The sequence below is a fragment of the Ooceraea biroi genome, chromosome 12, assembly GCF_003672135.1.
Source record: "Ooceraea biroi isolate clonal line C1 chromosome 12, Obir_v5.4, whole genome shotgun sequence".
In the NCBI taxonomy this organism is placed as follows: Eukaryota; Metazoa; Arthropoda; class Insecta; order Hymenoptera; family Formicidae; genus Ooceraea; species Ooceraea biroi.
Window position 1 is genome coordinate 365547 of NC_039517.1, and position 15168 is coordinate 380714.

General features: G+C 38.5%; 2 protein-coding genes across 4 annotated transcripts; one reads left to right on the forward strand and one right to left on the reverse strand.

Moving 5' to 3' along the window:
* Window positions 1–84: 84 nt before the first annotated feature.
* LOC105286138 lies at window positions 85–15159 on the reverse strand. Its single transcript, XM_026974415.1, is given in 12 exon segments — window positions 85–269; window positions 780–976; window positions 1305–1525; window positions 1527–1546; window positions 1705–1921; window positions 2656–2763; window positions 3632–3829; window positions 4667–4835; window positions 5912–6544; window positions 6747–6966; window positions 7352–7455; window positions 15007–15159. Coding segments are annotated over 8 exon segments (1203 nt in total). The 5' UTR covers window positions 4787–4835; window positions 5912–6544; window positions 6747–6966; window positions 7352–7455; window positions 15007–15159; the 3' UTR covers window positions 85–147.
* Window positions 9824–13603, forward strand: LOC105278883. 3 transcript variants are annotated; one of them, XR_003407337.1, is made up of 10 exons: window positions 9824–9924; window positions 9999–10449; window positions 10556–10713; window positions 10805–10949; window positions 11159–11380; window positions 11675–11749; window positions 11826–12036; window positions 12126–12206; window positions 12566–12709; window positions 12775–13603. XR_003407337.1 is itself a non-coding variant. In XM_026974413.1 (9 exons), exons 1-9 carry the CDS (start codon window positions 9920–9922, stop codon window positions 12577–12579), a joined length of 1362 nt encoding a protein of 453 aa, XP_026830214.1. In that variant the 5' UTR covers window positions 9824–9919; the 3' UTR covers window positions 12580–13603. The 3 variants fall into 3 exon arrangements, 2 of the variants coding, with proteins under 2 accessions (XP_026830214.1, XP_026830213.1); XM_026974413.1 differs by having other exon boundaries at window positions 12566–13603; XM_026974412.1 differs by lacking the exons at window positions 12566–12709; window positions 12775–13603 and having other exon boundaries at window positions 12126–12467.
* Window positions 15160–15168: the final 9 nt, after the last annotated feature.

Genomic DNA, 15168 nt, shown 5'->3' on the forward strand with positions numbered 1-15168 from the left:
TATGGGAAATATTGATGTTGCCGTTGCATTACCTTTTAATGAATTAATGTTTTACAGGACGTGGAAATTATGTCTCTTCTTGCCTATGTTAATATAATCGCATATATTAGCTTCCGATTGAGAATCAAGACGAAGAGTCGAGGCAAATTATTTGTTCGCCTTGCCGCTTTGCGGATCTCGCAGTTGCATGGGTATCACCAGTATCGGCTCGTTGCACTGCGGCTTGTCCGTGTAAATGGACCACGTGCGCTCCTTGCAGTCGAAGATACCTGCGAGCGATAAACGAGAATTAACTGAACGACTGGAGTGTTGGATCGCGAACAGTTCGCGTAATTTACATTACGTACAGCCCACATTCTTTTGCAATACATTATCATTGTCACGCACGTTGCGGCGAACGACGTAGAATATTTTTCTCACGTACCTTCGTGACTCTACAAAGCGAATTCTGACTTATCGGAGAGGCACGCGGTGTCGTGCCTGGATTTTAATCAGCTCCTCTCGATCTCCGGATACGATGGCGGAAAGATAATGAAAAAATTCTTGTATAGATATGACGTATTTCGCTTATCCCGTTATAACTTCAATTTTCAACTTCTCTCTCTCTCGCGTAGGATTTCTATTTACGATCAGGAGCCCCGTGAAGAACCGACGACTTTGCCAGAGCTGATTAATAAGCAGCGATTTTAATTAACGCAAAATATCCAAATAAATAACGAGTAATCCGAGAGAACGCTTTCAGGCTGCTCTTCGGCTCCGTGATCCACGTGGGAGCTTACCGGTGGCGAGCGTCTTGACGTAATCGTCGCAACCGATCTCCTGGTAGACCCTAAACTCATCATCCGTTTGATCACTAAGTATATCGATCACGTCCTGGCGACACTTGGCCGGCGGGTGCTTGGAGATCGCCTTCATCCTCTTGATGCTGCTCTGAATGATCAGTCCCTCCACTTCCGCCACCTTCAGCCGCAGATACCTGGGGACATCCAATGTGCGATTACGTAATACGGCGACACCCAGGAAGCGTGGAAAGAGGCCGTGCGATGCTTTAATAATTGCGGCCGATTGTTAGTCAATCGTTGTTACTCAAGCACCTCGCTGTGACGAGCAAACGAGCATCGGTAATCGTGATTAAAAACGCGATGATCGGAAAGAGGCGCCGTGAGATCTGGTAGGCGGAAGGAGGCAGACAATTTCCGCGGAGGTTTCGCCTCGCGGACGCGGGATGCTGCATGCATGAATTCATGAAATGTATGCCATGAAATATATGCAACAATGCGACACGTAGGCACGCCGCGCGTTACTTGTTGCAGTGCGACGTGTTCTCGCCCGGACTGACGGTCAGGACGTTCAGCTGGGAGCGCGCGGAGTCCGCCTCGGCCGGGCCCACCTCGGCGTTGTGAAACATCCGATCGCCCTCCTGCGCGAGGAACGTCATGTTCACGGAGAAGCCCTCGGCCGCACCGCAGCCCTCGTTCCTCAGCGTCTCCTGCGCCTGCACGAAGTTCTCCACGCCCAGCAGCGCCCGGGGTCAAGAAGTACCGCGCTGCAACGGGGTCCTCATCAAATTCGTCGCAAGAGGAAACTTGATCACGGATGTTTATGGGGTTCTCTTTATTTTTTTTTCAGGATAGACACCGCGCCAAGAGGGTATTAAAGTAGACTGAGTTTCTACCAGGCAGGGATCAGCTTGAGGAGACTCACGTATCTTGCCGGATCGCAGGACCGCAGCGCTGAGTGTGTTGATGCTGTAAACGAGACCGTGATGATTATAGCCCATCGTGTAGCCCGGCAGGAAGCCGGCGTAGCTCAGCGACGTGAACTTCTCCTCCTTGCATCCTACCTCGACAACGTGAGCCCTTACGAGGTACCAGTGGTTCAAGGTCTCGCTGAGGGCATCCTCGTTGTGCCCGATGATCTCCTGTGCTTTTCGTCAAGTAGGGAAACATCACAGAAAAACGAAACAGCGATGAGTAAATAGCGAGTAATCGAATATTGATTTAATATTAAATGGTAATAATAAAAATAATAAAAATTGAATATTGAATGGTAAAAATGGAAAGATCGGTCTCTAGAGATACGATAATAGGAGTTGGATAAAATGATGTATTAATCAAGCAGTAATCGTAAAGTGATAAGATATCAGCGAGTGCCATTTAGTCTATTTACAAATAATATAATACTTTATTATATGTATAGTAATGCAACCATCGCGGTGAGATAATGATTGTCGCGTATCGCCTTATATAAACGTGATGATTACGTCCGCGTTCGGAGAAGATGTGCACAGAAAGTAGTTATGCTGAACTGGTGATGATGTTATCATTATTGTTTTAGATAATACATAAGACAAAATTAACGTCATATCATAATCATATTTTTTGAACGGCGTTATATTTGCAAATAATTATATTTGCTGTAGCATGGCGTTCGATAAGAGAAAATTTAAAATTAAAAAAATATATATATAATTGCATAATGAATCATTGCAGTAAAATGGAGATAAGTTAATCAGCAGGAGATAATTTGAATTCCAATATCGCGTTAAGCAGAAATACACGCGATAGGCATCGCGATGCTCAAACATTGATAAAATGTTCATTACACGCAGCAAAATGTATTATAATCTATTGTAATTTATTGCAATCATCTTACATGTCCCGGTTGATTGCATATGATGGTTGAACAACCGACTGGAAGCACGTTCGCCTGCGTTCCATTGGTGGCATTCGAAATAATATCGTCCAAATGCATCAGAAACAGCTGCAACGACCGTGTATTTGTTTACAATCTAATATAATTGATTGCAAATCAAGTGATTTTTTAATTGCAATTTTTTTCCAATCACTTTTTAACTTGATAGTTGTATCGACAACTAAGCGATTAATAAATCTGTTGAAATGCTACGTTGTTTCTATTATTTATTCATTTATCTTGAATTAGTAGTCAAGAAACATGTATATGAGTGTATATATTTATATAACTAGAAATATAAATATACAGGGTGAGGCATCTAAAACAGGCCACCTGAATACCTCGGCTGTTATTGGTGATCTAGAAAACAATGTGTCAGACCAAACTTGCATGGTTTCGAGGGACACATAATTTGTTCTAAATAGTTTTTTATTAGGTGGACGCGTAGAGGTCAACTTCGTTTTTTTAAATGGTATGATATGTTTTTTTTACGTACCATCACTGAAGGCCAACTGCAAGGGAAAATAATTTACTTTATATTGCCTAGAGTTCTCTGCTATTAAAAATACTGTAAACTCAGAAATGAAAAAGTTTTAGCCCTTAGAAATTTTAGCCTTCAGTGACCTTGAATGATTTTGACCCGTAGATCAATGTGCGCATCTTCAAACGCTCTACTAGATGGTACGTAAAAAAACATATCATACCATTTAAAAAAAACGAAGTTGACCTTCATATGACCTCTACGCGTCCACCTAATAAAAAACTATTTAGAACAAATTATGTGTCCCTCGAAACCATGCAAGTTTGGTCTGACACATTGTTTTCTAGATCACCAATAACAGCCGAGATATTCAGGTGGCCTGTTTTAGGTGCCTCACCTTGTATATTTTTCTTGCAGTAAATGGATGAATAGAGAAATACAATATACAAATTATACTTTATGAAATGGAACATTCGCGCCGTCCGCCGTTCCCTGGATCTCCCTCACGTACTGCGGAAACTGTTTCTTGACTACATCCAGGGTTTCTTCGTAAACCATCCTTCCCTTCTCGGTGGCGAACAGCGGCAGATAGGTTTCGTTCAGCGGCGCATAGATGCTCACAAAATCTTGGATCATCTTAGCGAAAGTACGCCCCTGTACGAAAAGATTAAAGAGTGTTCGAGCACGATGTGGACTTCAAATGTCCATATTAACGAGCACATAAAGTCGACGAGTGCCTTGAAGCCTAGCATTATCGCTAGATCCTTACGTCGAGCGGATCGTCGTTGCAGTTGCAACGGAATTGCATTGCCGGGAATATAAAACTTGCTCGCGAACGCGGATATACATCGATTAACATTAGCGTGATATGCACCAGCTGTTTAACGTCGCGTAATAATGTATGCGGAGCGGCGAGAATTTAATCCGGGTGGACGTCACGACAGCAGACCGCCCTCTTTTTCTTGCTGTCCTCTCTAGTCACCTGTCATCGCCCGTTTTGCCCCGCACGATCCGATTAATCCTGCTCGCCTTCTTACGTTATCACACAATAAGTCATTCGTAAGATAATATCGGGGTTCACTCGCATCGCGCTCGCGAAATCGCAAATCTCGATGACGACAGCGACATGCATTGGTCGACAAGACTAGGGAGTGCCATTACGATCTGGCTGGTCGTCGACAGGTGTCCTTGATTCGATTATTATATTTCAATACGACAGATTACGCTCGAGACGAACCGAATAATTATTATTCACTAATTGTAAGAACCGAGATGAAACGGTTGTCTGTGAAATTAAATGAGAACGTGACTCAGAGATCATAGTGGCCTTCCCGTATAGGAATCAAGTAGTTCGTTGGTTTAATTAAAAAATTAATTGTTTTTCGCAGACTTCAATAACGACGAAGATATTTTGGATTTGCGAGAGAAATGGAAGATCTGTGAGACGTTGCGGAAAGGGACATTGAATAAAAATTATATAAATATCCTTACGATATCGAAGCCGATCTCGTAGTGCGTTCCCCGTACGTGGATTATAGGGACAGCGTTCCTGCGGCCTATGCCGCCGTTCGTGCCCGCCGATCCATTTGTGTAAGATTCGAGAGTGGCCATATTTCCGTCGTGGAGGATGACCGGTCAACTGGCATTCGGTGGAGGGAAGCTGCGAGCAAGTCGAAGCAAGTTGTTAAATCACGTGGACTGGAAAAAATGATCGTATCGCGTGCTATTTTGCGTTATCGCGCATGACTAATAATAACTTCGTTCGTTTCCCGAGCTACAAACGAAGGAAACAAACGTCGAACAACAGTTACATTTCCGAAGGAATAACTAATACACCGTGTTTTGTTAAATGAATAAGAGAAAGAAAGAGAGAGATAGATAGCGCAAGCGGTTAACACTGATTAACTAACAAGACTGATCGATCAACCGTTAATCATTTATTTAAAACGAAATAACAGAATAAAACCTCGTGAAATTAATATCGCCGTAAAAGTTGGTTACAACGCCGCATTTTTCCTCCTTTTTTTTATTTATATAGCATTAGCTCAGAATCTCGCGGTTCCAGTTTCACCCGCCTTCAATCTCTTACACATTGATGACGGACGGATTTATTTTCACGTTAAAAAAACAGAACAAATTGAATCGCACACCTTAAGCACCAAAGCAACGCGGGGATATCGCAATCTCGCGCTTACGCGAGATTACTCTCGTTGTATGGTCGAGACGAGGCACTGTCTGATTAGACACGCGGACGATTTTCCGCGCAAGACGCAGACGTAAGCGAGAAACGTAAGTACATATACATAGACAAGACGCCGCAAGTCTGTCGAAAACGCAACCGCATTCCCACGGTTCCGCGTTCGCGAAGGTGACTCGATAGGAAAAAAGAATGAAGGAGAACGAAGAGATACCTGCGGATGTACCTACCTCTTCGCGCGGAGCGCACACTCGGCGATGGATCTTCGCGAATATTAAGACACCGGGGAAGAAGAAGAAAGACACTCGCGCGATATCTTATCTGCTCTTATTAGATGGCAGATCTTATCGATGCCTGTTGCACCTGATTGCGCCGCTCGCGGCGATGATAACGAGCGTCATACGACTGGCGGCTCGCGGTTCTCGTTCCGCGACGAGGAAGACTCGTAGACCGCGGCTAATCCGCCTTTTATCGCGTTACATCGCGGGTTGTATCGCGCGGGTAGGTGGTCACGCGCGATTCATGCGGGGGACACTTACTTGCATACTCAGAAGGAAAAAGCAGAAAAATGAACTTGCGTTTCGCCGTTTCGCCGCACGACCGTTTTGCCAGCATTGCCTCGAGGTGCCCCGTCGAAGGCAGATCCGGGAAGCTCGACAGTCGCCGGGTGGAACCGGGGGAAGTCCATTTGACGGCATCGTCGTTATCATCGAGTCGATAAATATATAATAAATATAAATATATAATAAAAAAGTATTATCAAATATTATTAAAATTACAATTCAATTATAAATTACACAGCCGTTCAAAGTGCTATCTTAAATCGATAATTTATCTGAGAAAATTGCGACGCTTAACGATTGAAATTTAGGCTATCACACTCTGTCGAATAGATATCGAGCTTTCCATTATTCCTCAAGAACTTGACACACATTATAAGATAATTCCTCAATATTTAGAAATAAATTAAGCCATGTACCGATTGATTACTTGCCATAATATACGAAGACCACTGTTATCATTTTCCATGATGATAATGACCGTCCAACATCGTCCATAAACCATGCATTTTATTTATTTATACGATCAACATTTGATTTGTTTTATAAGAATTTCGATTTGCGCAGCTGTTGCTCATCCTTGACGCCGGGTTCGCATAATAGCGGCACGAACTGGAAAAAACGACAGGACGTGCAAAAGAATTATTATTCATATATTGCCGCATGCATCGCCGTAATTATAACATCGCCCTAGAAATTGAAGATAGCGCTATTTATGGTCAATTTTTTTGCTTTACAACAGCGTACTCAGATCCGAATATGTCGCGACCTAATGACACGTCTCCGTACGTTCGCGTTCACAAGGAGAACTTACCCTTCTTTGGTTCCTTTGATGTTACGCTCAAGAAACATGGCAAAAATATATCACCATATATGCTTCATCTATCAGTGACAGATCTCTCAGCGTGTGCAGCTAAATCTGGAAAACAGTGAAAGTCCATCCGTCTTTGTTCTCATAGAATTATGGAGACTCATGTCATGGAAATCCATGCGTCGACGATTATATGGCGACACTGTGGCTTGAGATTTCGTTCCTAGATAATTATACGCATTAAAATATTTATTCTTCAAGAATCTAAACAAAAGTTATTAAAATATAAAATTTTAAAATATTTAAAACGTAGGAATATTTAAACAAAAAAATAAATAGTAAATATATAAAATGTAAAATTTAGAATATAAACAAAAAGTGCATCTGTTATATATATCTATATATATTTGATATTATATATACATAATCTATTTATATTTAGCAGATAAAATATAATTATAATATTTGAAACATAAAATTCTTTTTTAAGAATAAAATGGTGTGTTTGTTTTATAGAAGACAAAGCTGATATGTACAAGACTTTGAGTAATTTATTGAAATTTTAATTAAAGCATGATCGCGTAACACAATCGCATTGTATAACTTACGTCATTTTCTCATAATCGATGACTTATTCGCGGAGAGCCGCTTACACTGCCAATCGATTGCTATTGGAACTTGTGCGGCTTCCAAATTCCTGTCCTTTCGCGAGCTAAATCAATTATTGCCTTAGTTTTATTATTGCGGCTTCGGCTATCGATGAAAGGTCAGGTCAGCTGATTCAAAGAGTTTGCTTTGAGCGCGCACGAAATGCGATATAGAAATACGATACAGAGGTGCGTTCCACGCACTTTTACTTTTCTCCTGCACATGTTAGGTCTCGTATCGGATCTTATGTAATTTTCGCATTAAATTACACACTAATACCAATTGAAATAATAGCTGTTTTGTAAGCATTAGCGCGCGAGTGTGTGTAAAGAAACTTTGGTATAACATATCACAGTTTAGTATACATTAGTCAAGAAATTTTAAATGTAAATATGAGGATTGTGCGTTATAGAATTATATGTTTTACTTTCTATGACAATTTGTCTTTAATAAGTTTCTCGACATTTAAAAAAAGAAACAAAAGTTGTTTGCTTTACGCGATCGAAACAAAGAAATTAATGAATGCATTTGTTTGGAATTTTGACAATAATCCTCTGTAGAATGAAATGTGTCAAAAATTATTATTATTATTTTTTATTAATTAATATAAAGAGTGTCAAAAATTATAGCAGTTTGATACTTCTGGCGTCATCTCTGTAGCAGACTGAGAACTTTTCGAACTACCTTCGTGCACATCATTGAATTCCTCTATTGCTGTGCTGCGACTTTATGCGTCACCAAGAATACTCATGCAATGCGCATGTGCGATAAGAGTGTCTCTACCATATATGGTCATACGTACAGGTTTTATCGACCGTTCGAATGTACCGAGGATAAATGTATATATTATAATGTTTCTGGTCACTGTTTATTATCAGAAATTTATCTGTGTAGCTTAAAAATAAAATAATAATTAAATAAAATAATAATAATAACTTATGATACTTTAAAAGAGGTAAAATTACCCTCGGTAATAATTCAAAACGGTCGATAATACCAGCGCTCTTCAATTACCTCCGCCCCTTGGGCCTTGGAGTCCCTTTTACAGTTACGAAACTTTTCCAGGACTAGTCTTTAAGAATATCTCGTCGGAGCTATACGTAAAAACGTGGTCGCTATCAATACTGTAGCGTTCGAGTGATTTCGTGCACAAACATCACGTATATAACGCAATAGAAATTTTGTACAAGTATCGTAATATTTATTTCGTTTTTCTCAATAGTTTAACAATGTATCTTCCCAAAGATATAATAGAGATAATTATCAATTTTAACGATATCAGTGTGCGAGATATCATAAATTTGTCCTCCACGTGTAAATATTATCATCAATTGATCGAAAACAACAATACAGTTTGGCGACAAAGGTTTAATCACAGGTATTTTCTATTTTTTGTAATTAGATTTTATCAAAAATTTATTATTGAAACAAATGAGAACTTAGAACCCAATTAGAGCTTAGAATCAAATTTTTTCGCAAGGCGGCCACGTGTCAATGGTGGATTAGAACCTTCACCGCCATCACTTCGGTGGGCGCTAGGTGGAGGCTCTATACTAGAATATCCTAAGAGATTATTGCGACTGAGTGCTGAGGATAGACAAATAAATTGCACGTACTAGTAATTCTTCGGAATAACGGACTCCGCTCCAATATCCTTGACCTTGACTTATATTATACAAGTCATCCTCCTGAGTGAAACCTTCAGAAGGTTTCAGCCCACGGTCATTGTTCGTTGAAAAGTTATTAACAAAAGAAATTTTGAAAACGCACTAGTTAGTGTTAACGCCAAGAGACATAATTTACTAAGAAATCGAGGTCCACCTCAGAAGGGGAGGATTCCTGGAGTTTGATTATATTTCTTTCGACGGGGGTGCAGAGAGAGAGGTGGAAGTTTCCTTAGGAGGATTTTCTGTTGTGGCATAATATTATAAATATAACAATCATAACGAAGACAATATCGAAATATTTTGTTATTGTACTTGTTTCTTTTTATATTCTTTCAGAAAGTATCTTAATTTATGCATAAAAAATATGTATAGTTTCAAATTCTTCAAAATCTGTTACTATACCAAAGGGTTTATTTACACAATTATATAGTCAATAATTTCCAAAATTAAATATACTCTTTTCTTATATTTTAATTGCAGATGGCCAGTTTTGAGAGAAGTTTGCGAAAAAGAAATGGACGGGGAATATCTAGATTTTAAAGAATTGGTAAAAGCACGAATAAAATATAAGAAAGAAGTGCAGCATTTTTTGAAACAAATGAGCAAAAAATACTACATCGATTATCATCACGGCTTGCAAGAACTTGTATCGTCCAACCGATTCAGCGGTTTTCATTCTTGGTTCCATTGCATAAATATAACCGTCGATGAAGAAGAGCTTAATTTATTACTTCATTCAAATGAGACAACACATCATTTGAACTATTATTTACTCGTGGATGAAGTAACAAATGTTTTACCTGAATACTCACAGAAGTAAAAAAGAATATTTAATAAAAATTTCTACTTATTAGAAAACTTATGTGGTAATACTGTAATGTATATGTTAAAAAGATAAAACATTTATCGAACAATTAATATACAAAGTGTTTATTTTTAGTGGACGTAATAATAACCTGACAAATATTTATTACGCTAAAGAGCTTCTGTCATATCTGAAGCATCGTCATTTAAAACACGTGTGGCAAGAATTTATAAATCGCCCTGCTGAACAGCAGCTACTAGAAGAGGTGGCAACTTTAGCTGCACAATGGTTTCAGCCGGACAAAAATATCTCTTATTTGCATATAGAAAGCCACCTGGATAAAATCGCACAACAGGTAATGGAGCATCTTAAAAGTGTGAATCCCAATCATCCGATATTCTTGGCATTGCGTGAACAATTCTTGTTTTGGAAATGCCATAATATCGATGAAAATCACTGGGACAACAGCGATGGAAGACAAATTCTAGATAGTCTTTGCAAGATATTATTTTTTGAACTAAACTTCCGTGCAGTTGGATATGGTGAGATAGGAAGACGACGCACAGCACATGCATTCATACATTCCGTAAGTTATAGCTTAAAATAGCTTAGGATCAGCTTATGTTATATGTATAGCTTCATAGTTATTATATCTTATAATGTAAATATGTTTGTTTCTTAAACTATGACAGGTCTTAGAGATGAAAGTTGGTAAAGCACTACCGCTGGCAATCATATTCCAGAGTGTTGCAAGAAGACTTGGCATACGCTGTGATCTACTATCTTTTCCTGTAATTTTAGCTAATAGCTGGGGCTACAGTTATTGGTTATTAAGATGGAAACCAAAATGGTTAAACTAATTTTAATTAAGATAAATCATGCATTTTTTAAATTTCCGGTTTTTTCAAACTTATATATGCTTTTTCATTATTTTATTGCAGGAATCTAAATCCTAATGACGAAGAATGCTTTTATATCAATGTCTTACATCGTGGAATCATTCTAGATAATAACTGGTCCAGAATTTGTGAGGTTGCAAAATGTACCATACGTTCTGATAGCTATTGCAGAGTAAATACCTTCGAGGTAATTATTCGTATATAATATATTAAATCTACTAAATGAAACAAGAATTCATAAAATTAACGATTCAAATAAAATAATTGGTCACAAACATGCAAGTTCATATATTAAATCACTGACACATTAATAAAAAGTGCTTCGTTTCTAATTCCAAAATAATGTTTTGTTTTATATAATCTTAGTTTTATTTATGAATGTAATGTGTGTTTCAGCTCCTACTAGAAATAAGTTACTATTATGCTGTATCAGTAGATTGTTTTTTGGAGGCAACGATTGTTAGAAGTTTTAAAGGCGTCGCATACGTGACTGATAAAATTTGTTGGTTTTCGAGGCTTCTAGATCTGATAAAACGAGAGAAGGGATACCTGACGACCTTCGAGTTTTATATAAGAGACAAGGACACTATATTGAAATTTATACAACGAGTGCAAAAGGTACTTCAATAAGTTTATAAGTAAAGAAAAGAAATGAAATTTTTGTAGCTTTTCGTCTTCTTTCTTTTGCGTAAGATTGATTAATATTTATTGATTAATATATTTTTATATGAGAATATCTCCAAGAAATGCAAATAGTAATGGTGTACATAAACACTTTATCTAATTTTATACATAAACCTGTTTATTAGAAATATTCATACATTTTCAAGTAAGCGTTTTACGATATATTTGCAAAATAAAATATCTACTAATAAAAATGTAAATAAATTTTGTGTTTCCATATATGTACAGGTTCAATCTAATGCACTCAATGAAAAGGGATGGACCAAGTTAGCACGAGATACAGTAACTGGGATGGTATCTGTGGTAAGTTCATGACTGCGCGCAAGCGTGTGTCTATTGTGTGTGTGATATGCATCATTAATTATGTTCCACTTTCTAGGTATGTAAAAAAGACAAATGCAGACTCAAACGAAAGAAGAGAAAGGCTGGAATGAAATTCGCAGTTGGAATGATCGTGAGAATTCTCTCTTCGAATAAAATAGGCGTGATAATCAGATGGGAGAAGTTAGAATTGAGCTTGAGAACCAAGAAATCATCTTTATACTACACAGTCCTTTGCGACTGCAAGAAGACACATTGTGTCCCCGAAGGTATAAACGAAATATTAAATAAATTGTATTATTCTGAATTAGATATATATACTGTATATAATAACATGCGCATATGTTTTTTATTGCAGAGAATTTAAGAAGAGTAGTTAAGAGTATACGGATACCTATAAACACCGACATAACCGGCATATATTTTTCTACATTCAAAGGTACTTATTATATGCCAAATAAGATACTGGCAAGTGAATATCCAGATGACGTATTATATTTAACTTATAAAAAACAACTAACATTTAAGTAACAAATTGTAGCGACAGCTTTTCTTATTATTATTATGTGTTTAAGATTTATAAATATATCAAAAACATATTTAAACATATCACTGTCTTTCTATCAAATATTGCTAAGTATTAAGCTATGTTTTATAAAATAATAATGTTAAAAATAATTGAGCAATTGAGTATTTTGACCGCTGGTTTCTGATTGCCGGTATTTTTCATATTTAAAATTGCTTCTGAAATGTCGATTCTTGAATCAATTTTGAATTTTTTGAATTTTTTTATGAAAGCTAAGCTGGTTTAGATATCGGCCTAATGAGGTCAGCAAACGGCTCAATCGACCATTCTACAATTTATTATAAAATAGGAGCAACACGTAATTCGAAGATGTTTTAAAACGCAGAAAGTTACAATTGTAGAATAACGATGTTAAGGTGAGTTTACGCGCAATGAAGGCGCGTAATTCAGGTCAAACTCGTGCCGACAATTTGAATTTCAGGCGATGAGATAGCGGAGAATCGTGATTAATTCGGTATTACATCGATGCGGTTGGTCTTGCGGTTTGGTCAGTATCGCAACGATGCCGGACGTTTATCGATGTACACAGCTGGCATTTTGACGGCGCACGACTGAAATCGAATGACTAGTTTAACGCCTCGAGCGTTAATGCGCTTAATGTATGTAATCAATTGATTGGTCGTCTTCCTTAATCTTAAATTTTATTTTAAGCAAATAACGAATATTTCTAGAAGATTTCTAATTGAATATTTCTATAAGAATTCTAATATATCTATATATGTATATATATACTATCTATTATTGTTTTTGTATGTACAAAAAAATCAAATTTGTATTCGTTGAAATTTTCCATTAGAAAATCCCGCAGGAGTTAACCGCTGTCATCGACCGATCACGATGCAGCATCACCTTCGACCTTGTCGATCATGGACAGACGATCACGACGTATAAACGGGCGGGGAAGGACACGGGGTGCTAATAACGTTAGCAAATGTTGCGCCGCTATTTCCGATGTCCCTGCATGCAATCTCATATCTGCAACGGCTCAATATATCGAAACGTATATGTCGGACATTGCTAACTGGACGCAATCGTTCTGAAAGCGAGACGATCATATGATAGCGATATCTCGGAGCAGATAACGCGTGTAACATCGGGGTTTCTTTGCAAATTATCGCATCAATAATCTCACGATGATTCGTCAAACGATTCATAATTCATAATTTATCCAATCAACACAAAGAACTTCCTGCTATATTAATATTACTAATATTAATATTAATATAACTAATACTAATATTACTAAAAAATTATGCTATACCATTTATTTCAAACGTTTTTACTTTTACTCGCAAAATATCGCTTAAATTGCTTATATCGTGTATTTTATTCACGGAATCATTATCAAAGGGAAATACAGAGAGCGCGAGCGAGAGAGCGAGAGAAAGAGGGGGAGGGAATGGATGAGCGTAATTATACGAGAGTCCGTAATCCCTTTTAAACATACATTCGTCAGCCGACAATCGCTAGAAACAGAGAAGATTTAATCGGACCGGATGTAGCATAGATATTGCCAACACAATAGCAATGATCACGACTAAATTAGACCGGTCTATTCGTTGACTCGCGACGAACTTGTCACAATACGGAGCTGGATACGGCTCTGCTCGATTCGTATTTCTAACGAACCGAAGCATGACGTCAGAATCTACGTACGATCAAACAGACAGAAGAGTTCAACGCAGGAGTGAGATGAACCAATATTCGGGAACTGTATTTTTTGAATATAAATTCCCGTACTAGCAATTCCTGAGTTTGAATATTTCAAGATTGATAAAACGCTTGATATAACATGCTTGATAAGAGCTATTATATTTATAGCATATCATTAATCTTAAAGTTCACAAGTTTGCTATCAGACTTTAGACATTAGACATGATAAAGGAATCCGACCAGCTGCTTTAGACCGTTTAAAGTTTCCGGGAAGTTTATGAATTTTATTAAAATGAAGTAGAAAATTCTTAAAACGCTATTAAAAAGTTAAAGTCGCCTTAAAGTTGAAGGATTCATTAGTGCGCGTCGCGATGTCACTGATGAAATGATACTAAGAAACTTCTGAACCGACAATACACAAATCAATTTACATATTGTCTGTCTTTAAATCCTATTTTCCCTTAAACGGAGATTCTCTATGATTCCGCAGGACGTAGAAGTCTATTGCGCGATTGCATCGACACGTTATTGATTCATAAATTGTATTTCTTCAAGATACACCAATTGAACACCTTCAGAGGGCTAAATGTGAGACGAACTTAGTTTGTCACGATGTTCGACTACCACGCATTGCTCGGTCGCCGTGCCGGTCATTCGGTTAATCGGTCAATCAGCCAACCACGGCCAACCAGTGAGAGTGCTTAGCAATCACTCCCTCTTGTTGCTTCGCGACAGCGCGGCTGGTAGAGAAGAGGCAGTCGGGCGTATTGATGCAAGCGTGTTTTTCGGCCGCAGCGAGCAGCTTTTCCAAGAGGAAAAACCCCTCGGTCGTATCCCACATCATGGGGGATGCCCCATTCTTGTTTTTCATCCATACGCTCTCTTCCATCCACCCGCCTCCCTCTCGCTACACACACATCTCCCCACTTCTCCTGCGCACCTATATACATACACAGCAGCTTACCTACCTATCTCTCTACCAATCTACCTACCAACCCACCTGCAGCCCAGACCTATAATTTCCAGGCAGCATAAAGGCCTACACCCTGAGCCCGGAGCCGGGCGAGGACCTGCCGGAGCCGGCGAAGAGCCAGGAGAGGCGTTTAGGGGTGTACGCAAGCGCAGAACCTCTTCCACCATCGCCGCTTTCACCACCACCACC

Coding starts and splice junctions, on each gene's coding strand:
- LOC105278883 (XM_026974412.1), top strand. Junction 10,950..11,158: donor GCAGAGTAAATACCTTCGAG/GTAATTATTCGT, acceptor TGTGTGTTTCAG/CTCCTACTAGAAATAAGTTA. Junction 12,037..12,125: donor GACACATTGTGTCCCCGAAG/GTATAAACGAAA, acceptor TTTTTATTGCAG/AGAATTTAAGAAGAGTAGTT.